Below are 26,543 nucleotides of genomic sequence, written 5' to 3'. Positions count from 1 at the left end.
CGTGAAGACTGTGTGTGCCCCTGATGTGAGAATCACTGAAGGGACCTCGAATGAAGAGGAGCCCCCGGGACCTGCAACTCAAGACGTGTCCAACTAGATCCGGCTAAATCTCCTGTGTTCTTTACAGCAATGACAAGTCATCTGTGGGACTACTGATAGGGCAGTGTCTCTCTCTCTCTCTCCCCGATGGACCATGCCCAGGCCAGCCCACTCACATTCCGCTCCAGCTCGATGGCCCGGTCCTTCACTCGGAGAAGCTCCATGGTGGCTTCCTTGTGGCTGGGCCCCCAGGCCTCCTTCCCCTGGTGACTGGCGGCTGTCTTCCCCGCAGGGTGCTTGAAAGAGTTCTGCAAGTGCTGCCCCTCTCCCTCGTTCTGCCTGAGGGTCTCACACTCCTTCTTCAGCTACAGGCGTGTGTGACAATGAGCAAGGAGGCTTTAGGCAGAAGCAGCCCGGCCTGGAACCCTGAGTGAGTGGCTGAGGGCAGCCCGCACCACACCCTCCGCACTCCCCACACTTGCCCGCCCTGGTGCGTGTAAGCGAGACGCACTCCCTTTTTTTTGAGGGGAAGGCACCAACCCTCTGCCCTACACTTTCCCTTCCCTTCCACAGAGGACAGGGAGGTGGGGGCCTGCGACCCGTTCCTGCCTCAGTCCCTGCTTTAGCCACATGGCTTCCTGCTTTCCTGAGCCTCAGTTGTCAACTCCTTCAAACAGAGGTGAGGCTGAGGATACAGGACGTGAACAGGGACGAGGTCTCAAAGCCCCTGCCGGCGCTGCAGCGGCTTCATCCAGATTCCTATTCAATCCTGCAGCCAAGAAGCATGGCACATGTTCAAAACTGAGGCTGGAAGAGCGCATGTGTGGAAGGGGGGAGTGTGCACACCTGATGACCTGTGAGAGTGTGCACGTGGAGAGCACGTGTCGGGTGTGCACACCTGTGTGTGAGGAGCATGTGTCTCTGTGTGGAGTGTGCACACGTGGTGGGCACATGTATAATACATGTGTGTAGAGAGCATGCATGTATATGTGTAAGGAGCATGTGCATATGTGTTTACGGAGAACATGTGCATATGTATGTGGAGAGTGTGCATCTGTGGAGAACACACGTCTATATGCATATGGAAAGTGTGTTGACACATGTGACAAATATGTGTGCACGCATGCACCCAGAAGTAGACATGTGCATGTCCTCATGGGTCCCTGTGCACCCGTCTGTCTCATCAGAAGGCTCCTGTGAGACTGCAGGCCGTTGCTCAGTGCCCGATGTACAGTTTCACGGAGGGCTCTCACGGGTGTTCCCATATCTTGCCTGGTGGACTTGGTGCTGCTCTAGGCCACTGCCCGCCTCCCTGCAGGCCTGTGACTCTTACTCTGGTTCTGTTTGGCCCCAGTGTGTGTGATTCTGAGGGTGGCTCCCTCAGTCACCCTGCGGCGCATCCACAGCTGCCCTAGAAAACGGGTATCTGGGTCACCCCTCTGCTATACAGGTGAGGGGCTGGAAAGGGTGAGGCCGAGAGTGGGCAGCTGGGCCGCACAGTGAAACCTCCATGCTCACCATTTGCAGCTCGCTCTCTAACTGGCGATTTAGGCTCGCTTTCTCTTCCATCTGTGCTTCCAAAAGCACAATCTTTTCTTCTTTCATGGCTAGTGTTGTTTTTAATGCTGATTCATTTCTGCCCTCCAAAATCTTGTATTTTCTGGAAAACACAAAGATATAATAGTATCGCTTATCTACTTCTCCACAAGTTCCCAGTGTCCTCACTGCCAACACATCACTCCTTCCACTAGGCTGGGTTACGGAGCTGCAGCTTTTGGTCCAGAAGAGCTCATGAGCCAAAACTCATCTTCCCAGAGCCCTTTGGGGGTTCCCTGGGTAGAAACACCTGTGACACCTTCAAAGGCGACACCACAGCTACAGTTCTACAGTCACTGTCTGAAGCAGGAATTATTGCCATTTTACCAAAGGGGAAACTGAATCTCAGAAAGGTTAAGCAATTTGCCCCAGGTCACAGTGCTAGGTTAAGTGGTAAGTCTAAGGCCTTTCCACCAGAGAGGATTCCTACTATAAGGCATGTGGGTCTTCTAGGTTACAAGTCCAGAAAAAGACCAAGACCTTGGATTTCCTTAAAAAAACAAGATCAGGACGAGCACAGTGGCTCATGCCTGTAATCCCAGCACTTTGGGAGGCTGAGGTGGGAAGATCACTTGAGGTCAGGAGTTGGAGACCAATCTGGCCAACATGGTGACACCCCATCTCTACTAAAAAAATACAAAAATTAGCTGGGCATGGGGTGAATGTGATCTCAGCTACTCAGGAGGCTGAGGCACGAGAATCACTTGAAACCAGGAGGCGGAGGTTGCACTGAGCCGGGATTACATCACTGCACTCCTGCCTGGGTAACAGAGTGACACTTTGTCTCAAAACAATAACAATAGCAACAACAACAAAAAAATCCCAGGATCATTTAAGCAAGCATTGCAGGGAAAAACTCTAATAGTCTACTTTTTAAAAAACATTAAGAAGCGTGGCTGGGAGCAGTGGCTCACACCTGTAATCCCAGCATTTTGGGAGGCTGAGGTGGGCAGATCGCTTTGAGCTCAGGAGTTCGAGACCAGCCTGGCCAAAATGGCAAAACCCCCTCTCTACGAAAAATACAAAGATTAGCCAGGTGTGGTGGTGCACGCCGGTGGTCCCAGCTGGGTAGTGGTCCCAGCTGGGTAGTGGTCTCCAGCTGGGGCTGGAGGATCGCTTGAACCTGGGAGGTGGACATGGAGGTAAGCCGAGGTCATAACGCTACACTCCTACCTGGGTGACAGAGTCAGACCCTGTCTCAAAAAAAAAAAAATTAATAAGCTTTTTCATCAGACAAAATCTCCTTCCACACCTATCTGAGAACCTCAAGGAACAAGAGCTGGAACAGAAACGACCAAGGAACTTTGGGCTCAAGGAACTGCGTGAGATCAGAGTCCTCGGCAGTAGAGAATTCATGGCGGTCCCAGGGGAGGGTGAGGAGTCTGCAGACTGAACAGCGGAGGAAGTGCTCCCACAATGGGGAGAGGGAGAGGAGGCCCTCACGTGTCACTGCCGCTGTCGTCCTCCTGCAGCAGCAGCTCCCTGTTGAGGCCGACCTTCTCCAGTTCCTGGCTCAGCTTGTCCAGCTCACTGCTGAGCTGCTGGCTCTTCAGCTTCTCCAGCACCAGGTCCTGCAATGATGGGGAGAGAGCACGGGACAGGAGCTCAGCAAAACATGCAGGGAGGCCAGGTGCCAGCCCCGCCCGGGTGTGAGCAACTGTCCTCCCAGACCACGGCTGCCTCCGTGTGGAGCGAGGGGACTCTGAACCCCAGGGATGCTCTTCCCGAGAAAAGCCAATGAATGCACTTGTCCAGTCTTCCTGGTGCTGAAAACCACCAGACTAGGTGGCAATATGTCAAGGATGGATCTAATATGCCACTTCTCTAAGTCATGTATTTGAAATGCCACTTATGTTGACCTTTAAGTAGTACGTTTGATATCTGGTAATACGGCTGCCTTTTCAACACAGAAACAAGTAATTAAATGCCCCTTGTAGACACTTTGAAACATAAAATGTGTAAAGATGGGAAATATTTTATTTTAAACCCTGGATGTGGTTTACTTTTCATTTTTTAGAGACAGCATCTTGCTCTGTTGCCTAGGCTAGAGTACAGCGGTGTGATCACAGCTCACTGCAGCCTTGAACTCCTGGCTCAAGCGATCCTCCCACCTCAGCCTCCTCAGTAGCTGGAATTACAGGAGTGCACCACCACACCTGGCTAATTTTTACATTTTTTGCAGAGATAGGGTTTTGCTATATTTCCAGGTTGGTCTTGAACTCCTGGCCTCAAGCAATCTTTCTACCTTGGTCTTCCAAAGTGCTGGGATTACAGGCGTGAGCCACTGCACCCGGCCTCGGTCTACTTTTCAAAACGTGGGTGTTGAATGCACGTCGGTGGTTCACTTCCTCCACCCCAGTTTATGTCAGCACCTCTTTGTAGCTCTCTAGGTAGTGACCGTTTTCTGCCCGGTGTCACAGTCATTCACATGCATGCTTAACCCTCCTACCAAATCCTCAAACCTGAAGGGCAGTGTGACAGAGACGGTGATGCTTACCACCTGCTCCCCCAAATTTCCCAGCCACCCTGTATCAGCTGAAGTCAGGTCACCAGCTCTGGCAAAGGGGCTGTAGGTGGAAGTGACGTGGGTCACCTCCTGGCTGGAACACAGAAGAGCCTATGTGTGACCTTCAGCTGCCCTTTCACCTGCCAGGGCAACTGCCCAAGCATGGTGTTGAGACGGCAGAACCATGAGATCAAAACAGCCTGGACTGCTGGGTCAAGCAGGACAGACTCCCTGGAGGCTCCCCTGGACTCTGGTGAGCAAGAGGTAAGCCTTGGCTGTGATAAGCCTTGGCTGTGATGAGGTTTAGCTGTAGCACAGCCTAAACCTACGCTAACCAGCTGGGGCTCTGTCTGCATTCATATTTTGGATCTCTCCCTCACAGCACACGGAATTGCCTGCACGGATGGTCAGTCATCTTTTTCCACTGTGGAGACTGCTCAGTGTTCACCAAACCGATTTCCTTCTCTTGTGTGGCATGTGGCACCCTGTGGTTGGTGTGGCTGTGCTGCTGAGCCTGCCCATGCAGCGTGATCTTCCTCACTCTCTCTCTTCCTCCTCTACCCACCACATGCCGAGGAACTAGAGGAGGACTCCACTGGACTCCACTGGGGGTGCCCAAGCCTCAAGATGACAGAAGGCAGGCGCCTGAACTGGGCCTTAAGTGCAGCGCTGCAGTGCCTGGCTTCTCCCATGTGGGCAGGCCCCCCACATTAGACCCTACATGAGTGAGACTAAACAGGGCTAGGCCTTTCAGCTGCAGAAGCCATTTCCCAGAGCAGCCATCTACTCACCCCAGCATACTAAACAAATGCCCAGGTGGCCCACACAACACTTACCAGGGTAAGGACAATATGGAATTCTGGAGGATTTTATATCCCTCAAGAGACTAACACGTTCACACCCTTTGACCCTGTAATTCAATTTCTGAGAATATACCCTAAAACACAGTTTGATTCATGAAGGTCTACGTGTACAAGGATGTCTAGTATTATTTAAAATAGTGGAAAATAGGATTCTAGGAAAAAAGGTGCTAAAATTTTAAAAACAAATTAAAAAAATACTTCAGCAAAGGATTCTAGGAAAAAAAGTAATAAAATTTAAAAAGTAATAAATAAAAATAAAATAGTGGAAAACACTAAAACAATCTAAACGTCTAAAAAATAATTACAGTAAACCTACAGGATTAAATATCTTGGCCGAGTACAGTGGCCCACACCTGTAATCCCAGCACTTTGGGAGGCCGAGGCGGATGGATCCCCTGAGGTCAAGAGTTCAAGACCAGCCTGGCCAATATAGCGAAACCCCATCTCTACTGAAAATACAAAAATTAGCTAGGCGTGGTGGTACATGTCTGTAATCCCAGTCTCAGGAGGCTGAGGCAGGAGAATCGCTTGAACCCAGGAGGTGGAGCCTGCAGTGAGCTGAGATTGCACCACTGCACTCCAGCCTGGGCGACAAAGCGAGACTCTGTCTCAAAAATAAAGGGCCGCGTGCAGTGGCTCATGCCTGTAATCCCAGCACTTGGGGAGGCCAAGATGGTGGATCACCTGAGGTCAGACGTTCGAGACCAGCCAGGCCAACATGATGAAAACCTGTCTCTACTTAAAATACAAAAAGATTAGCCAGACATGGTAGCGTGTATCTGTAGTCCCAGCTACGTGGGATGCTGAGGCATGAGAATTGCTTGAATCTGGGAGACAGAGGTTGTAGTGAGCCGAGATTGCGCTGCAACACTCTAGCCTGGGCAACAGAGTGAGACTCTGTCTCAAAAAAATAATAGTAATAAATAATAAATGAATAAAACAAAATAAATAAAATAAATAAATATCTTACAGCCATTGGGAAATTGTGGCTTTGAAATCTAAAATAATAACAAAACCCACAACATAATAAATACAAACCGTAACAGCTCACCTGTGTGTAAGTATGATATTAAGCATGTGTCTGTATACACGAGGGAAAATGATGAAATGAAACAACCCAAACTATGAGGAACGAACCTCTGGGTCATAAGATTGTAATATGTGGTATTTATTGGGTTCTTAGACCTTTAGGGATTGCTGTTTAGAATTAGATAAAGCATTTAAGGAGGACACAGAATCTTACATCTCTCCTGAAACCATGCACCACAGAACCCACCACCACGCCACCACCTGCCAACCCCTTTACAGGGGCCGCCTGCATCCGCTCACCTCCCTCAGAGTCGTCAGCGTCCTCGCATGCACGGTGACTTGCTTGGTGAGGTCCCGGTTGTCCTTCTCCAGCTCCTTCAGCTTGCCAGCCGCATCCCTGCAGCGGGCCAGCTCCTTGTCCAGCGCACGGCTCTCCTTCTCGACTGCGGACAGTTTGGCAGTGCTATCGTCCAAGACCGCGTCCTTGAGCTCCACCTGCTGCCACAGCCGCTTGGCCTCCTTCTCCAGCAGCTTCTTATCCTTCTCAAGCTGGGCCACCTCCTGCTCCAGGGCCTTCCTGTCCTTCTCAGCTCCCTCCAGCTGTGCATTGGCCAGCCGGAGGGCCTCCAGGTCCCGCCGCGGCGTCCGCCTCCAGCTCGCCAGCTCACTCGCTCCCAGCGGTCTGCGTCTTGCGGCTGCTGCTTCCAGCTCTGCTGCACAAGCCGGAGGGTTCTCAGGCACTGCCCGCGTCTTGTAGCTGGCACGCTCCAAGGGCGGGCTGTACTTCGTTGCCCAGCCGCCTTGCAGCAGCTCCACGCTGCTTCCTCAGACTCCTCGCTGTTCTCACGCTCCAGCTGGCCTGGTTCTCCCTCTGCCATTCCGGCATCTGTGCCAGCTTGGTACTGGTGAAGCGCATGGTCTCCACTAGCCTGCGCAGCTCTAGGTTCTCTGCGTCCAGCTGCTTGTTGTCACGCTCCAGGCCCTCAAGTTGCAGGGACACGTTCTGCAAGGTGTCCAGAGACTTCCTCAGTGTCCGGTTCTCCAGCTGCAGGCCCTGGCTCTCATGCTCCAGGGCCTCGACTTTCTCAGTGGCCGTCTCCAGGGAGGTCACCTTCCTGGCCAGCCTCCCATTCTCCTCCTGGAGTCGCTGCAGCTCCCTCTCCAGCTTCTCCGCCTGCTCCCCCTTCTCCTTGGCCTGCTCCAAGTCCCTGTGCAGCTGCTGCTTCTCAAACTCCAACTGGCTGAGCTTGCCATTGGCCTCTGTCACTGACTGGTGGAGAGCTTTGTTCTCCTTCTCCACGTCTTTCATGCGGGCCTCGCTGCTGACCTGCGACCTTTCCCGCAGCGACCACACGGCTCGGTTGAGGTGGTCCTTTTCCTGCTCAAGGTCCTTGATCTGTGGGAAAACACAACAGGCACAACCCAGGCTGCTGCAGGAACCTATTTCAGTGACATGGACTCACACTGGGGGATGGGAGACAGAAGGTCTTGAACGGCGTCCTACCTGTGCTCAGACGCCTGTGTGTTCCCCAGAGGCCTGACAGACACAGGTGAGTGGGCACGGACACCACCACTTAGATGGTTCAAGTCAGAATACACTCAGAGCAGCCAGGATGATTTTAAAATGTAAATTACATCTCTCTTCCTCACTTAAGTTTCAGTGGTTTCTCTTGGTCTCTGGTGGCCAGGCCCTGCCCACCGCTGCAGCCTCTGCTTATACCACTCTCCACCTCCTGCTCACTACTCCTAGCCCGTCTAACTATGAACACTTTGCACATGCTGATCCCTCTGCCTGGAGTACTTTCCTCTGACTATCAACCTCACTGGTTCCTTCTCATACTGGGGGCCAGCTCCCCAAAACATCCTGGCATGACGATTCTAAGGTGGCCATGCACCCCAGTATTCTCTCCCTCAGCACCCTATTCTCTCAGTAGCACCCTCCTGAGATCATCTTGCCTGTCACCTGGAAGTGTGCCTTCCTGGCTGTGAGCAACATCTGGGCAGGGCCCTGTCCGTCTGTTTACCATGTGCCATTCCAACCATCTTCTCTGGGCTTTTTATTCCTCTACTACAGATGCCAAAAAGCTAAAATACTTGGGGCCGGGGTTGGTGGCTCAAGCTAAGACGGGAGGATCACTTGAGCCCAGGAGTTTGAGAACAGCCTGGACAACACAACAAGATCCCATCACTATTAAATTAAACAAAACAAAACAAAAAACTAAAATACCTGGTACCCTGGCATTCTTTGCGGGCAGAGGTAGTCACACGTCAGTTCCGGCCAACATGATGTCTATGGAGCGTCCTTGGGAGGGTTTCCCTGTGCCGCTAAGCCCTCCACCTTTCTCTGCTTGTACCTTAGGGATGTGCAGCAGCCACTGTTAAGGCTGGCAGAGCTGTAGGCAAGAGGCCTTGTTCCTGATGGCATCCCTGAGCCACTACATCAGCCCTGGACTGCCTGCCCTGGGGCTGCTTGTAGTGTGAGGCAAATAAAACCACACGGGTTTGCCAGGATTCTCAGCTGGGGCACCACAAACATTTGCAGATGGAGTGCTCCTTGCCCTGCACGCTCAAGAATGTGCAGCAGCAGCATCCTCGGCCTCTACCCACGCTATGCCAGGAGCACCACCCCTCTCCTCCCCGGATCACGACAATCAAAAATGTCTTGAGACATTGCCAAATGTCCCTTGGGAAGCAAAATTCACCCCACCTTTTCCCACTGCCAGTTGGGAAACTGAGAATTGCTGATTTAAGCTGAGGCTAAGTTAGGTAACAGATAATCCATGCATCCACAATACAGTACCAGGAATGGCGGTAATCCTGGCTCTCTGTCTTGCAGGCAGGGATTCTGGGAGAGACACCTACCTGCCTGGCTTTGTCAGCCTTCAGGGTCTCCATGTCACTCTGCAGTTGCTCCTTCTCTCTGATCAGCTCCTCACTGAGGGTCTCCAGATCTTGGTTGCTCTGCTTTTCTCTCTCCAGCTGGGTCTGTAACTTTTCAATCTGCAGAACCAAAAGACCCAGCCCAGTGTAGACGTCAATCCTATGAAGTGAACCATGATTAAAACAAAACGGAAACCTCTCACTCCCACAAAATGCACTAATGGGTGTTTTCTCAAGGGAAGACCTCCTGGCATCATTCTGTAGCAACCTCCCCACACCACAGCTGTCACTCTTAAGACAGTAAGGTCACCAGGCAGCAACCCATCCCCATCTCCCCAGTATCCCTCCGCCCTATCCTTGCTGCCATGTGCTCCACTGCCTGGGACCACCACCACTGGATGCCCTCGGGGACTTCACATACACCCATCTCCCTGTCCTCCCAGAGACTCCCTGCCTTGGCTGGTGACGTCACCTGGCTGCTCAAGTGGCCCTCTGTTATATCTCTTCCTCTTTCACCTCCATGTAAATTTGTCACCAAGCCCTGTCCTTCCTACCTCTTCCACACTTCCACCATCTCCATCACAGGCCAGGCCACATTTTGTCATTTTGTCTGGCCTGGACAGCCACCCAGTGATCTCCTTGACATCAAGCTCTTATGCCAGAACTCACCTGTGCCCAGCCCTCCTTAACACGAACTACCTAAACAGAGGTCCTCATGCTCCTCGTTGCACATGAGCACGCAGATAACTTACTGAAATGCAGATTCTGACTCAACCCTTGCTTTTTTTTTTTTTGAGACAGTTTTGCCCAGGCTGGAGTACAATGGCATGATCTCGGCTCACTGCAACCTCTGCCTCCCAGATTCAAGCAATTTTCCTGCCTCAGCCTCCTGAGTAACTAGGACTACAAGAGCCCGCCACCACGCCTGGCTAATTTTTATATTTTTAGTAGAGACGGGGTTTCACCGTGTTGGCCAGGCTGGCCTCAAACTCCTGACTTCAGGTGATCTGCCCTCCTCGGCCTCCCAAAGTACTGGGGTTACAGGTGTGAGCCACCACGCCTGGCCAACCCTTGCATTTCTGATTGCTGTTGCTTCTGGTCTAAAGGTGTGATTTCCTGGGTCCTACCTACCCCTGCTGGACCCCTCATCTTTCTCATTCTGTGGTTCTTTGTCCTATATTCCAGGTCCATCCCCAAAGAATGCCCAAGCCCCTGACAAACTTGCTAGGCTGAGACACGGGCTGGTTGCAGGCCTTCTGGCATCCAGAGGGTTTTCTGTCCTCCCTGCAGCCCCTGGCTTGGGCGATGGTGTCGTGTTTTCTCAGGAATTGTGGGTGCCAGGACCCTGCCCCTCAGCCCCCAGGCTGCACGTCTTTACATGAGCTGCTTCTGCCTCTCGTGACAGGTCCCCAAAGGGCTGCCCCTCTTCCTCTAAAATAAGGATTCTTTTCCTTCTTGAGTCAAAGAATGAACTCTTATGACTTCGATACAAAGCTACAGACACAGAGGAAGGAGGGGGCTTCTCTAGGACCCATGGAGGTGCCCTGAGTTAGAAGGAAAGATGTTTTAACTTCAGGGAACTATGGTTTCCAGCGGTCCCAGACCACAGCAAGCGTGCAGCCTGGGCTACACTCGGGGTGAGGTGGAGAGCCAGGTAGGCGCTAGGGCCCCCTGTGGGACTCAGCAGGGCCAATGGGCTTGCTTACTGATTGGGAAATGCCAGCTGGATGGCTGAGGTTAGAGAGGGAAATTCAGGATGAGCTGAGCTGGCTGAGGGTTGCCAGGCCTGAAGCACAGCCCACCTCCTGCTGCTGCTGCTGAAGGTTTCACCTGTCAAACGCTGGAGGGCTCCCCTTACGTGTCAGGCTTTGGGCTGGGCACTGGGGCCAATAAAACAGTGAGTGAGACATGGACAGAGGGTGAAGGGAGAAACACCCTGCAGGGTTGGGCCAGATTCCAGCCAGGCTCAGGGCAGGTCGAGGACAAGAGAGAGGAAAGAGCTCCAGGCTTCAGACACAGGACAGCTCTGCCTGCAAATGGCGGCCCCTCCCTTCCGGTGCCCCCGCGACCAGGGAGTGTGTGCCAAGACAGGGCCTCCCTAGGCCCATGGCAGGAAAGGCTGGCATCGGGCCACGGAGGAAGTGGGTAGGGCCTGAGATACCAGTATAAGGAGTCGTGATGGGTGGGCGGAGCTCCCACCAGGTCCTGTTTGTACAGAGGAGGGGCCACAGCAGACAGGACAGGGCGGAGAGATGCCTGAGCACCACCTTGGTGACCTGCCAGGAGGGGACACAAAATGTCACTAGGCCAGTGAGATAATACTGCAGGCTTTGCAGGGCAGCGTCGTGAGGACCTGCAGAGCTGGAGGTTCTCATCTTCCTAAAGGCCAATTCTTTTTATCATGGCCAAGGTTGGGCTGCCATGTATGAAGACATTTCCCGTGCTAGGCCCACATGAATCTAAGAAACCAAAACGCCGAGCCAGCCATGGTGGCTCACACCTGTGATCCTAGCACTTCGGGAGGCTGATGCGGAAGGACTGCTTGAGCCTAGGAGTTTGAGACCAGCCTGGGCAACATAAAGAGACCCCAGTTTCAAAAAAAAATTAGCTGGGCATGGTGGTATGTGCCTGTGGTCCCAGCCACCCGGGAGGCTGATGTGGGAGGATTACTTGAGCTCTGGAGGTTGACGCTGCAGTGGGCCATGGTCACACCATCGCACTCCTGCCTAGATGACAGAGCGAGACCCTGTCTCAAAAAACCGAGTCACTTTCCCCATGCTGCCCTGCACCGGAAGACGTGGCATGAGACGAGGATGTTTTCTGTTGTCCTATAAAGAGAGGAAAAACCACCTGGCAGCTAAAATGCTGCAAGGCACACAAAGCTTCAAAGGGACAAGAGTGAGGAGCCACGTAGGAGAGGTCCCATGAGGGAACTCAAGGGACCAGTTCCCAGTAGTGGGGGACCTGTTCCCAGCCTCAGAGACCATGAACCTGCAGAGTGGCTGGGCGTGGTGGCTCACACTGGGAGGCCGAGGCAGCTAGATCACCTGAGGTCAGGAGACCAGCCTGGCCTACATGGCAAAACCCCATCTCCACTAAAAACACAAAAATTAGTTGGGCATGGTGGCACCTGCCTGTAATCCCAGCTACTCGGGAGGCCGAGACAGAAGAATCGCTTGAACCCAGGAGGTGGAGATAGCAAGGAAGCTGAGACTGCACCACTGCACTCCAGCCTGGGCAACAGAGCGAGACTCCTTCAAAAAAAAAAATATATATATACACACACACACACACACACAGAACCTGCAGAGCCAGGGGACCCAGGTCTCCTGCCACAGTGACGCCTCAGTAGATGATACTGCCAGGACTCACAGTGGGTTGGGAGACACCCGAATGTGCCTGTCCTGCATGGCAGTCAGCCTGCAAGAACACTCTGGCCTCCTCCCTCGGCTGGAATCTGACAGCTGGTGCGTTCAGAGCCCACACTACACCTCCACAGTGTGAGGCAGGTGGATGAGAGGTTCTCTCACCTGGAATGAGCAAGACCTGTCAGCAATCCCTAGTCTCTCAATGGCCCCTTCCCGCACCTGAGGTGGAATCTGCCATGTGACAGGGATCCTCTTAACTGTAGAACAAGACTGGCTTGCAAACCCTCATCTGTTCGCCCAGATGTCTGGCTTCTACTGTGATCCCAGGAACACCTAACAGCTGTCATTAAAAGAGAACACAGTTCGGCTATCTCTTCTTCCCCATCCCATAAACCCAGAGGAGGGAGAAAGCACTGACCTGCTTGTTTTACCACTAGCAAGACCCTAAGGTGTTCCATCAGTGGCCTCACACATTCATACCTAGGCTTTGCAGCCCCAAGGATGTTCATTATCACTGTAGTCAACAACTCAACATTCGGTATTTGGTACCTTACTGCTTCTTCTCCCTAGGTCCCTATTGCAAGGTTTATAACAGTGCACTGCTCTCTTTTTATTGAGCGTTTGCTATGTGCCGAATCCATCACACACACTATCTCCTCTAATCCCCACAACACCCAGCATAAGAAATGTGTGTTTGGGGCCAGGCACAGTGGCTCACACCTGTAATCCCAGCACTTTGGGAGGCCGAGGCGGGTGGGTCACCTGAGATCAGGAGTTTGAGACCAGCCTAGGCAACATGGCAAAACCTCGTCTCTACTAAAAATACAAAATTAGCTGGGTGTGGTGGTGGGTGCCTGTAATCCCAGCTACTCGGGAGGCTGAGGCAGGAGAATCGCCTGAACCTGGCAAGCGGAGTTGCAGTGAGCCGAGATCATGCCATTGCACTCCAGCCTGGGCAACAAGAACAAAACTCAGCCCCCGCCCAAAAAAAAAAAAGGAAGAAAGAAAGAAAGAAAGGTGTGTTTGGTTGTTGCTAAATTTCCTGGCACAAGTTTTGAAAATCCTTGGAATCTCCAAAGGGATAGGTGTCTTTCTTGTATGCTAAGATAAATGAGGACTGGGGGCTCCTGGAGAGCCTCAGGATAGGGGCTGGTTGCCAAGGGAACCAACCATGTTATTAGAGTTGAAACTTTCAGGTCTCCCCTACCTCCAGGGAGGAGAGAGGGCCTGGAGGTTGAACTAATCAAATGGCAAATGATGTACTCAACCATGCCTATATAATGAAACCTCCATAAAAACCCAAAAGGACTAAGTCAAAAAGTGTCCAGGCTGGTGAACATGTGGAGGTGCTGGAGGGGCACCCGCAGAGGGCAGGGTAGGGTCGCACCACTCCCCGCACCCACCGCCCTGTGTATCTGTTCCGCCTGTGCACTGTATACTTCGTAATAAACAAGGACTACTAAGCCATCTAGGCAATAGTGGAGCCCTCAAAGGGGGCGGTGGGAACCTCTGATCTACAGCCAGCCGGTCAGAAGCACAGGTGACAATCCAGACTTGGATTGGCACCTGAAGTGGGAGGCAGGCTGGTGGGACTGAGCCCTTAGGCTGCGGGGTCTGTAGTGTCAGAATTGAGTCAAATTGTAGGATACCCAGCTGCTGTCCCCCGAGAACTTGAGAATTGCTTGATGCGGGGAAAACCCCACGCCCCTGGTAGAGGCAGTGAGATACTGGGAGCAGTGGCATAGAAGAGAACAAGGGAGTTTTCTTTTTACAGGCAGGCACCCCATCAGCCCCATTTCACAGATGAAGACAACGAGGCACAAGAAAGTCACATGTCCAGGTCATCCTCTAATGGTAGCGGAGCAGGGACAGGGCCCCACTCTCTCTGGCTCTCCCCAGTCCTCACTCCCGTTCCCATTATAATCAGTGGTGACTGCGCTTGGATTCTGCCCACTCCCTGACACCTGCATGCTCTACCCGGCTGCCTCCTTGTCTGTGTGCTCCAGACAAGCACTGGGGAGGGTGGGAGGGTGCCCGAGGGCTCTGTGCCTCCCCGCTGACCTAAGGAGGCTGAGGTACCTTCTTGCTGAGCTGGTGGTTTTCCTTCTCCAGCTCCCCGCACTTGAGGCCGCTCTCCTCCAGCACCAGGGACGCGTCCCGCAGCCCCTGGATGGTGCTCTGGAGGCTCTGGTTCTCCTTCTCCAGCTTCAGGATGCGGCTGGACGCACATTCGTTCAGCTCAAACACAAACGACTTCCTGGAGGCTGAAGACAAAGTCCAGTCAGAGCCCAGCGTTCTGTGGGCCTCCACTTCCACTCTCTGCCCCAAGCTCTGAGATGGTCATCAGCCCGAGTCCAGGCTCTAAGGGGCCGGGGAGGAGCTCCCACAGGTCAGCTGGGGACCCTCCCTCCTGCCCCTCCACTCCCAGTGCCTGAGGGTTCCTCTTTAGGCTTTGCTGGGGTCTGTCAGGGCAGCAATCCAGGGCTCAGAAAGGTGGCAGGTTACAGTCCAGGAGCCAATGCAAGGGCTGTGTCACTTACGGGAAACATCTGGCTATCAGGCTGCTACCTAACTGTCCAATCAAGGATTTTAGAGGCTAACAGAGATGGAACATAGGCAATGTATTCCATGCCCCCAAGAGCATAGTGGATACTTTGGCTGCTCAGCAGGCAGGAACACGTAACTGACCACTCCCATCGGCCACGGGTGGTAGAAAGCTCCACTGGAACATGTGCTGGGCACTTGTCAGCCTGGATGAGATGCTATGCAGAGATTTCTTTCTGTGACTTCACAATTATGAATTATGTTGAAGAAAACTGTGATAGTGTATGCAAATTGCTTTCAAAATTCTAAGTGAGACGAAAACAAGCTAAAATAGTAAAAGGCAGACTATCTACTCTGCTTTTAAACAGCTCAGATGCAAATGGAGAAGGGAACAGTCTCGAGTCAGGAATGGGAGTTCCTGGTCCTTCCTGCCACAAGCAGGTGCACAATTTGAGGTAAGTCATGGGGCTGTTTCGGGAAGGGGAAAAAAGGGTATGCAAAAGCCCTCTTAAGAAGGGACCCAGGTTCTTCCACCCCTCATTTACCCAACTGAGTGCCACGGCCTTTCCACACTGTTGCTAATACAGCTATTCCTCCCCCCACCTCTTCACCCCGGGGGCTGTGGGTACGGGGGGGTGATGACTTGCACGGCAAACACATAAATCTGGAAATGTGTGTGTTCAGATCCCCCCGGTGATCATAAAGACTGAACAGCGTCTCGTTTCCCTCTGAGTTTCCATCTTTTACCAAGGATAATGACACAGACCACCCAACAGGCCAGAACGCCCCAAAGACCCAAAGCAACAACAGGCGAGCAGTAGAGGGGACGGTGTGTCCCTGGCCCCAGCCCAGCGCTGACACACACATAAACACACACACACACTCCACATACAAAGACACTTGGAGGACTCTGGCCCAACTAAGCTGTAAATGAAACTAACCTAACTTCGACACCGAGCCTCAAACAACACTCCATTATTTCAAAACCTGTGGTCATCCGGACAGTGCCTCTGCAGAATTCACGGCAGGGGAACCCATTTTAAAATTATAGAAAAATACATTTAAAAAGTACCACTTCAGCCATTTTAAAGTGTTTAGATCTGTGGCATTAGGTACAAGCATACTTTTCTGCAACCATAACCACCATCCCTTTTCACCTTCCCAAACTGACCACAGAGAATAATTTTTAAGGTTCTATGAGTTAAACAATGGAGTTGATGCTTCATTTCCTCTTCCATTAAAGTCAGTGCCTTGAAGACTATTAAAATGACACAATGGTTTACTACTAAAACGCCAGTGTTTCTCTTTTTTTTTTTTTGAGACAGAGTCTCATTCTCTTGCCCAGGCTACAGTGCAGTGGTGTGATCTTGGCTCACTGCAACCTCCACCTCTCAGGTTCAAGCGATTCTCCTGCCTCAGTCTTCTGAGTATCTGGGATTACAGGCACGCACCACCATGCCTGGCTAATTTTTGTAGTTTTAGTAGAGGCGGGGTTTCTCCATGTTGGCCAGGCTGGTCTCGAACTCCTGACCTCAAGTGATCTGCCTGCCTTAATCTCCCAAGGTGCTGGGATTACAGGCGTGAGCCACTGTGCCCGGCCCAGTGTTTCCTTACTAGTGCAAATCTCATCAGCACCCCCAGCAACCAGAGTAACTGGGTATGTCTTAGTAAGACAGACAAGAAGAGCTGCCCTCTATGGAACACACCAAGGGCCAGAGTCGGGGTTCATGCTCCGCTGTCTTCTCACTCATCGTCACAGCCATCCTGTGAGGCAGGTTCATTACCCCCATTTTGCAGGTAAGGAAACTAAAGTTTTAAAAGGTTAAGTACTTGCCCTAGGTCACCTAGCAAACTAGTGGAGGAACTAAGGCTTTATGCCAGGTGTTTCTGGCTCTCAAAGCCACCACCCCACACACTCAGGCTTTGCTTGCACGATGTCAGCTCCTAGCTAGGCACTAGGAGTTGACAAGACTAAGAATAAATCATGGTATTAACCTGAAGGAGCTCACACATTATACAAAATAGTGTAAATCGGTGAGGCCTTCTCACCCTACCAGCCACCATGGTCTCTTAACAAATACTTCGTTGATGGGAGACCATCCTAAGCTGCTTGCACCACCTCTATGCTCCACTAGGGGGCACCCTCAACTTGGACTTCCAGAAGCGAGGGATTTTTGGGGGGGATCCCCCTCGTGCAGCCCTCAGGCCCCAGCGCTACGCACAGATACCAAAGCCCAGATAGCGAACGTCTCACACTGATTCACAGTGAAACTGATTTTAGGTTCGGAACTGATAGAAACCCCCAAATACAAAAAATATTCACCTGTTTCCAATAACTTTTCCAGAATGCTTAGATGTCTATCAAAAATTTTTAAAGCCACCCCCTAAACAAGCCAAAAGCCCCATCACACCCTGGAAAATCTAAGTAACTATGAACTTGCACTATCACGTGCGCCGGAACGGTGAGCGTGTGCTATTTTCAAACGCAGGAACTGGCTCATTGTTTGCCGGGGCTGAGGCTTCCTGCCAGCGGGGCTGAGTGCGGCCCCGCCCACGCTTCCCATGACCGACACCTCCTCTCGGGGGCGCAGGGCAGTGGGCAGTAGAGCAAGTCCAGGAGGGAAGAGGGAAAGGGAGAGGCCCGGCAGAGGCGCTGAGAAACTGGGTCTCGGGGGCAACAGCCACTCAGCAATCCCCACACCCAGGAGAGAGAAAACAGGCTGCCTCCATCTTGCCCAATTATGCAAATGAATGGAGGAAATAACGCCCAGGGTACATTTATAGCAGGGATTCGTGCCCACTGGTGATGACTCCCGCCATCCAGGGCTTTCAGCCATCCACAGATGGCCTAAGAGAGCCTCTGGGTGTCAGTGCACTATAATCTGAAAGCTCTTGGGAATGTCCATATGGGAATTGGGAAACCTAGCAACACTTAATTTGTGTTTTGCGTCCTGACATCAAGGCTGCCAGACCCCTCGTGTCTTCCCCGGGGAGAACTGTAATGAAACAGTTCCAAGTGGCGCTTGAAGGAAATCGTGTTTGCCTGGGATTAATGGATGGGCTAACATGGCAGCTCCAGAGCCCAGGGCTCAGCTCCCTGGAGGCAGTGGTGGTCACGGCCAGGCTGGCTCCTTGGCACCAGGCACTACCTACCGTCTGACAAGTCTGCGTTCTTGGACAGCTGCTCCAGCTCCCAGCCAAGGTGGGCAGATTCGTTCATGCTCTGCTTCTGTGCAATCTCAAGGACCATGTTTTCTTCCAGCAGCTCCTCAATTCGTTTCTTATCTGTGTCCCGGTCCTGGGGTAAGAAGAGGCAAGAAGTGAGGCTGCACAGCTGGGAAGCCCTCTGGACAAGCCTCAGCCCCTGTACAGCTACCATCATGTGCTGTGGATGAAGATGTACTGGCTCACTTCCAAATAAACAGAGCTGCACAGAAACGTCCCAACACAGGGCCCTGTTATGAGAGGTAAAGCCACTCAAAGGTACCCTGACCTGGCTACCTAGGTTATGAAGAGAGACCCGAGGTCCCTAACTGAATGCTGTCTGAACAAAGTGACGCATTGCACAGGGCTTTAAAGCAAGTGTGCAGTGATGGGCAGCTTCGTGGCTCTAGCGAAGCCCTAACAGGCCTCTAAAGCTATTAAGAGGCTAACAGATCACAGCTCACCCCACACCATCAACAACAGCAAAAACCTTTCTTGCAAGAGACACACACACACACTCATTCCTACAGAAAAGCAATACAGAAGTCAAGTGCTCTCTGTTGTGGGTGTTAAGTGGCACCCACTCAAGCCTGATGATTTTAGCCAGCTACTCCCCGCAGTCAGCAAGTCATTGGTGTTAGCGGTGGGAGCAGCAGTGGCGGTAGCAGCAACAAACCCAGTAGCTGAACTATCAGAGAAGGGCATGGCATAAACCTGAACCTGCCCCAATCTGTTTTCTTTTCTTTTCTTTTTTTCTGAGACAGAGTCTTGCTCTGTCACCCAGGCTGGAATGTAGTGGTGTGATCATGGCTCACTGCAACCTCAACCTCCCAGCCTCAAGCAACCCTCCCGCCTCAGTCTCCCCAAGTAGATGCGACTACAGGCTCACACCACCATGCCCAATTTTTAAATTTTTGTAGAGATGGGGCCTCACTAGGTTGCCAGGGCTAGAACTCCTGGGCTCAAGGGATCCTCCCACCTTAGCCTCCCAAAGTGCTGGGATTACAGGCATGAGCCACTGTGCCCCACCCCAATCTGTTTTCAGTGCAGTAACAACACAGCCTGCAGTACCAATTCCAGGTCGTGAAGCTTTGATTTCAGCTGCAGGTTCTCCTTTTCCAGTTCATGGACTTTATCGCCCCGGGCCCGAGCAGCAGTCAGCTGTTCCTCCAGCATGGCCTTGGTTTCAATTAAAATGATATTATCTTCTCTCAGCTCCTGGTTAGCAAAAACATACATGAGAACCATCAGATAAAGGCACCTGGGTCATTAGGACAGAATTCTAAAACCAAAGCTCTTTCAGGCATCTGGACCCAAGCAAACAATCTAGAGGGAAGTCCGAGGCAGGAAGTTTTTTCTCCACTTTTTGTTTTTATCATCTTCACTTTTTTTTTCCAAGACAGAATCTCACTCTGTCGCCCAGGCTGGGATGCAGTGGCGCGATCTCAGCTCACTGCAACCTCCACCTCTTGGGTTCAGCAATTCTCCTGCCTCAGCCTCCCAAGTAGCTGCGATTACAGGTGCCCGCTACCACACCCGGCTAATTTTTGTATCTTCAGTAGAGACGAGGTTTCACCATGTTGTCCCGGCTGGTCTAGAACTCCTGACCTCAGGTGATCCGCCTGCCTTGGCCTGCCAAAGTGCTGGGATTACAGGTGTGAGCCACTGCGCCCGGCCCATCTTCACCCTTTTGAATCGGGCAAGGACAATGGACTTTCTCTGCTATAAGGAAAAAAATCTATGAATCAAGATAGGCTGGGAATAGTGCCAAGGTTTTGACATTCTTAATCTCATTTGGATGGACAAGGGGTCTCTGAGCCCGTTTCCTTAACAAGGAAGGAGTGAGTGGGGTCAAGAGTCAATCCTGGGTTCCAGGTCTGAGTCTAGTAGACCTCTTGATTCAACATTCATTCTACAGATGTGGGGCCTGGAAAAAAGCAGCTATTCAGATAAGCTTCATTCAATACACTGCTCCGAATCTGAGTATCTTACAAACACTCTTAGAAAAGAGAAGTTATTGGCAGTTTCCTGGAAATGGGGGTCTTTAAGACAGTTAAGTCTCAGCACAGCAAACCACACAAATGTGAACTCCACAAATATACACAGTTGAGGGGTCCACCGGATCTACTTTTGTCATAGGCAGTGAAGTGCACAAGGGAAGAAGTCGGTCCGGGGCCCACATCTCCACTGTTCCTAGGCTAAGGGCTTTCTTGGTTTCTCTTCTCCTGGGCCCTTCCAAGCACTGCTCGGTATCTGGTGGGGAACTGAGCTTTCCCCAAATGCCTTCGCAGGTTACAAACGGCACACGCCAGCAACCTGTATGCTTCTTTCGGTGGGCAGAGCTGTCTAAGGTTTGTCCCACTCACGAATCATACTGGGAACCAGGCTGGGAGTTCCTTCTTATCCACCATGTGCTCATCTTCCTATGTGGGCCAGAATCCAAGATTCCTGGTGGAGGGGAAGCCACACACTTTCCAGCCAGCGGACACAGCTTTGATCAAAGCCTGGCAGGGGGTGAGGGGCTTGGCCATTAAGTCTCTGGATTCACCTGTGTGCCCTCTCGGCCAGTCCCCAGCAGAGACCACATCTACTATGTGGCTGGCCCTGCCCCAGGCAATCCATGCACCGCCTTACTCACAGTGGCCCTCAGAGAGAGGCAGGGACAGTCCCTTCCTGCAGATGAAAGACCAACTCAGAAAAAATAATGAGCTCAAAGCCACAAACCTAGTGAGGTACAAAGCTGGGGCCTGACAAGCTGCAGACCCTGTGCTCTCCTCACTGCCCTCGGCTCCCTGAAGCCCACCCTCGGGGGCTTGTGTGGGTGAAAGGCCCCTATTGTACTAATGACACGAGCCAGAGCACAATGACAGACTTCAAAGCAGAAAGAAGGCTGGGTCTTTTCTCTCTGGCTATTGTCCCCACTCTTCCGACCAGTGTTCCAGCAGGGTCCACCACCAGCACTCCCCAGCATCACTACCCTCAGGCCCTAAGCAACCACCGCACAGGCTCCCGCTGCTTCACCCTCACAACCAACTCCTATTTAGCCTTCAAGACCCAGCCTGAGTTGTCCCCTCGGAGAAGTGCTTGAGAATTCACTGTGTCCCACCCAAGTCAGGCTTCTGGGCTCCTAGTGTTCCCCTGGTCTGCTCTGAGGCCACAGCAGGCCGGCCTGTTCCTCCCCTAGATCAGGAACCCCGGGCAGGACTGTTGTGCTTTTGCTCTTGTGAGCCTCACATAAGTGTTCAATAACACTAGTTGGCCAAATCATGCCACGAGGAGGATCAAAGGCGGCATGTGAGGTGGACATTAAAGAACTCAGGAGACTTCCTGGAATGAATGGGGATGGCCAGGAGGGGGAGATGGCATGGAACAGAAGATTTTTAACTGCTACTCAAACATGCCATGGTTTTCTGGCCATTTCAACTCCCACTATATATAAGGTAACAAAAACATCTCGAGTGCCCTGCACACCCCACCACCACCTCTGAAATGAGAAGCCAGATTCAGAAGAAGCTGCGGCCAAGCTCCCGAAGCAAGCCCAGAGCTCCCCCAGGGACCTGGTGAGGAGGAGCAGGAAGCCCGATTCCACACCTCTGGGTAGCTGTCCAAGGCCAGAACGCCCCACCACAGCCCTGACCACCAGTGATCTGGGGGGCTAAAGGCCCGGCCCAGCCCAGCAAACAGCTGAGGGGACCACACTCATGAAGTCACAGGCCAGGCCTGAGGGCTGGTCCAGGAGGCTCGAGAGCTCACTTCTAATCCGCCACTGCGACTTGGGGCAGTGATTAGGCATGGGAGCTAACGGGCCCCGATTCCCAGGGCTGCTACATACACTGTCAACCCGGATTCCTCCTTTACAGGATGGGCCTGAAGCCAGGGTGATGCGGAGCTCGGATGATGCATGTAAAATACTCCATGCGCAGTGCCTGAGACCTACAAACTCGCCAGCTGCCATCACCACCAACTCACACCAACAGCACCCCTGGCACTCGCTGTGCAGCACCTAGCATGTTAACAGCAAAAACTGGCTTCTAGGGTGCCTCCCGACCCCTGAGGAGCACACAGCACCAGAGCAGGTACAGAATCAAAGAAACGAGCAGTCCCCCACCAGGGAGCTCGGTAGCGACCACGATGCCGTACAGTTCCCTAAGGGGGCCATAGCAGCAGGAGGCCGGCCCAGGGCATCCTCAGTGGGGAGGGTCTAGGTCAGCTGACTCAGGGCGGGCAGGCCTCCTACCCACCCAGGAAACATCACCCCCGCTCTGAACTCTACCTGCTCATCCAGCTTCGTGGACATCCCTTCAGCTTCACTGAAGACCTGCCTGTTTTCAAACTTCGCCCGCTTTGAGGAGCATGGGGGACTTAAACCTTAAACCAAACGTCAGGTCTGTCCTGTTCAACGTCTTAGTGTGCTGAACCTCATCACAACTCCTCAGCAGTTATTAAGGAATGAGGGAGACACAAAGTTCCAGGTGGGAACAGAAGACCTCCCAGTGTTCAAGGTGTCCTTAGTAAGTACCCTGAATCTTGACATTCCCTGATTATGACATGATGTGTCAGCTCTAATGTGAGCTGCTGGAGGCTGGGGCCCTTCCTCAGGCCTCCACGGCCTCGGAGACAGTGGCAGCCCCTCACCCCTCCTGAGAGTACCCCACATTCAGCACTCCCCACACCCCCTTTATTTTCTCCTTCCTGTGAAGGCTGAAGCTCACGTTCATTCACAGGCAAGCATCAAGGTCTTGGAGGCAGACAGTCATTCCCATCCCAGGTCCCCCTGCTTAGCAACTGCCATGTTATTAATTAATCCATCGTCCGTTTCCTCATCTGAAAAGAGGGTGGGAACTGACAGTAGCTGCTAAACCTGCAGAGCCACCATAAGGCTTCAGTGCACGGACGCAGTTAGGGCCTGACACCATTCCTAGCAGGCGGGGAAAGCTCCACAGATACACAGTCTAGTTACCACTCACTGAAAGACCCGATTGTGCACCTCATTTGGGCCAGCCCCTGAGACCGTGCAGGCCCAGTCAGGCAATGTTTTCAGCTCTGCAGGTTTTAAGTCTCTGTCACAATTACTCAGCTCCACAGAGGGAGCACAAAAAGAGACAGCAAATGGGCATTAGCTGTGCTCCAACACAACTGTGTTCATAAAAACTCATGGGGCCGGGTTTGCCCAGGGACTGCCATCTGCTGACCCCTGAGCCAGAAGGCGCATGGGGCACAGAGGACCAGGGGTCAATAAGGCACAGACCCTGTCTTCAAAGAGCTCCCACTCTGGCTGGGAAACAGACAGGAAAGTGCCACGTGATAAGCGTTGCCTGCAGTCAGGAGGGGTTTCAAGGTGCCTGGAGCAGGAGGCTGGGAGACACAGCCTGCACAGATCAGCGCCCCATCCCTGACCTGGCCCTGGAGTCTGAGGAGAGAGCTGGGAGGAGAGAGCGGGGCTGGGCCGAGGAAGCACTTGTGCAAAAGCACCAGGAGTCCTGGGGGAGCTGAAGGGGGTGAGCGGCAGACGAGAGTACAGTGTGGATTTACCCAGCAGCCATGGAGAGCGGCTGCAAAGGCCTCTGCAGCAGGACAGACGGAGGCAGACTGGCCAGTCCAGACTGTTAGGGAGGGCACTCCACGGGCAGACTCTGGAGTAACATGAGGATGCCAGTGAGGCTGAGGCGCCCTCTTCAACACCCGCCTCTGGACAGGGAGATGCTGGGAGGTGAGAAACAGGCTTATAAACAGGAGGGGCACCTGGGCCTGGGACGCGGAGGGTGGGGAGGAAGACAAAGAACCAAGGTGGCCCTGTGCTCCGGCTTGAGCACCCGAGTGGATGTGACTCCAGACCAGAGACAGGACAGGCAGGTGTGGAGGGAAAGACAATGACTCTGAACACACTGGCCTTGAGACGTCTCTGGACGACCCGGGTATACTGAGGCCTGGAGCACAAGACAGAGCCTCAGCCAAGGATTAAGATCTGGCACTCAAGGAAGGGTCTATGTGTATGGGCTAAGAGAAGTGGGCGGGGCAGGTGAGCCATCCCTGGAGAAAGCCCAGAGGAGCAGAGGGCGAGGGGTGAATGAGGGCCCTGATGCCTGAAGGGGTGGCCTTTTGCGAGGGAGGGTGAGTCCAGGAGTGGAGAGTGGAAGCTCAGGGAGGAAGTGTGGAGGGCTGGGCCGAGGAGTGCTTGCCGGATACGGTCCATGTCAGGAGCACTCTTCACTGGCAAGAAGTGGCTTTGGTAAGTGGGGGGGGGGGGGGGGCGGGTGCAGGCACGGCAGGTGGTGGCCCCAGAGACTGGGGAAATGGGCCCACAGCTGACACTGCTTTCACACAGGTCCGCCTTTGAGCCCAGGGAGAGGCAGCTGGAGAGAGTGGAGGAAAGTGGAAAGGTCTGTTTTAAGTAAAAGATGGGAGAGCCTCAGGGGCATTAAGACACTGGACTCAAATCAACAAACATGTCCCAAGCACCTTTTCCTCCCAAAGATGACTGAGACCTCTGAGAGCTGCAGAAGATGCTGTGTGGGGCCAGAGGAGGCTGGAGGAGGGCAGGGGAGCTGGGGCCCTATCTCCAGGCCTTATGGGCAAGGCAGACCAGGCCACAGGAGAGCTCCTGCCCCACCCTATTCCTGATCGCCATGGCAGGGGGGGGCGGGGGGAGGATGTGCACACGTGTGTGTGCACGTGCAAGAGAGAGGAAAGAGAGACACACACACATTCTGGGAATGATCATTAGCCCAGCTCCTCACTGGTTGGTGCTGGCCAACAACCCTTTCTGTCCCTCTGGCTGACCCCTCACTGCAGAGATCTATTCCAGGGTCCTCACCTCCTCTGGGGGAGCTCCCTGTCAGGGAGGCTCTCCATGGAGAGGTGCACCCCAGGATAAGCCCATTGCAAACATGCTCCTATATCACAGGATGCCAAGGTCTCAGATATGCCCCAGAGCACCCCCCACTTTGACAGATGGGGACAAGACTTGCTTAACACCTGGCGAGCTGGATAGAGACTATGCCCAGCTAGGTCTCTGCCCCTGGGTATAGACTATGCCCAGGTAGGTCTCTGCCCCTGGGAATAGACTGTGCCCAGGTAGGTTTCTGCCCCTGGGTATGGACTGTGCCCAGGTAGTCTCCTGGATGTAGACTGCACCCAGCTAGGTCTCTGCCCCTGGTGCAGACTCTGCCCAGCTAGGTCTCTGCCCCTGGGTGTAGACTCTGCCCAGCTAGGTCTCTGTCCCTGGGTGTAGACTCTGCCCAGCTATGTCTCTGCCCCTCGGGCTATTTGGGAGCCCGTGCTGCCTAGAGAGCCGTAAATCACACAGAAGCAGAGAGACATTACATCCACTCCGCTCAGGATGCACACAGCATCTATGCATCTGCCCTTTGGCTGCAGTAGAAACTTGCAGCCAGTTTTAAAATATGGGAAAAATTGCAGCCAATTTTAAAATATGGGACGCAATTTTAAAAATATGCGTCCTCCTCCCACGCAGCCCTGAGGGCAACCCCCATGCTATGGACAGCACTGAGCAGAAGAACTACTATTTACAAAGGGAAGTCAGGGACACCCCACGCCTGCCCGCACGCTTCCTCCTGGACGGAGGGACACCTACTCTGCTGTTCATTTAGCTGTTTCACTTCTTATGTAAGCTAGGCTAGGAGCAAAAATAGCTGCCAGACTTTTGAAAACAAACCATGTACATTTGTGTTCCATGTTTTTGTAACCAAAATTAATCTGCCCTTGCCCCAAAGCCTGGGTCCTTTATCTTGTCTTCCCACATGGCAGGACGCGCTCTCCCTTTGGTGAGGCACACCGATGTGCTTGCCGGGTTAGACGGGGCAGCCTGTCTGGGCGGACCTGGCCACCAGTCTCTCCCACTGTACCTACAAGTGCTGCACCAATTCGAGCTGGCACAAATCCAATAACCTCTCTGCTCTCCTGCCTATCTCACCTAACAGCCCTGTCTCCAGTCCCAAGGAATCGAAAAACTCATGATTCCTCCTGTTCCCTCCTCTCCCGACTACAAGCCTTTTAACTGCAGAGCAAAGGATGGCGTGATTACCAAGTGCCTTGTGTGTGCCAGGCTGTCTGTATACACAGTCAAGTAAGACAGAGTCCTGCCTGCTGGGGCTCAAGGTCCACACAAAAAGCCTCTGGCCTCACTCTGCCCACAGACTGACCCTTGGCTCTGCAAACCCTGCCTTTCCGGAGGGAATCCAGGAGTGAAGAGCCTCAGGGGGAAAAAAGCACTCTGTTCATCTTCAACCGTATTCCTCCAGCTTGGGAGGAATCCAGGAAGTATAAAGGGACAGAGACACACAGATGTGTTCATATTTCCATTTGGATGACAGCCACTGACGTATGTGCATCTCTTTTGGCTGTACTATAGGAATACATTAAGTAATTCAATGGAAACATACCTTCTTGCTAATATTTTAATGGTATAGATCTGCTAATGAATTCTCTTCCAAACATATACTTAGTATACTCTGTTGCTTTATGTCTTATTTTAAACTGAGCCTTAAAGGAATA

At 52.7% G+C, this 26,543-nt stretch overlaps 1 protein-coding gene across 1 annotated transcript in view; it reads right to left on the bottom strand.

The window, feature by feature from the left end:
* The window catches only part of CCDC88C (coiled-coil and HOOK domain protein 88C), a 148,817-nt gene that overhangs the window by 35,775 nt on the left and 86,499 nt on the right, over positions 1–26,543 (bottom strand). The window contains 9 exon segments of the mRNA XM_017863838.1: positions 216–404; positions 1,558–1,699; positions 3,079–3,206; positions 6,334–6,673; positions 6,675–7,429; positions 8,896–9,033; positions 14,361–14,545; positions 17,979–18,123; positions 19,101–19,247. Coding sequence (XP_017719327.1) covers positions 216–404; positions 1,558–1,699; positions 3,079–3,206; positions 6,334–6,673; positions 6,675–7,429; positions 8,896–9,033; positions 14,361–14,545; positions 17,979–18,123; positions 19,101–19,247 — 2,169 coding nt within the window.

The sequence above is a fragment of the Rhinopithecus bieti genome, unplaced genomic scaffold (assembly GCF_001698545.2).
Source record: "Rhinopithecus bieti isolate Rb0 unplaced genomic scaffold, ASM169854v2 scaffold_68778, whole genome shotgun sequence".
Lineage (NCBI taxonomy): Eukaryota > Metazoa > Chordata > Mammalia > Primates > Cercopithecidae > Rhinopithecus > Rhinopithecus bieti.
This window is presented reverse-complemented; position numbering and strand designations above follow the sequence as displayed.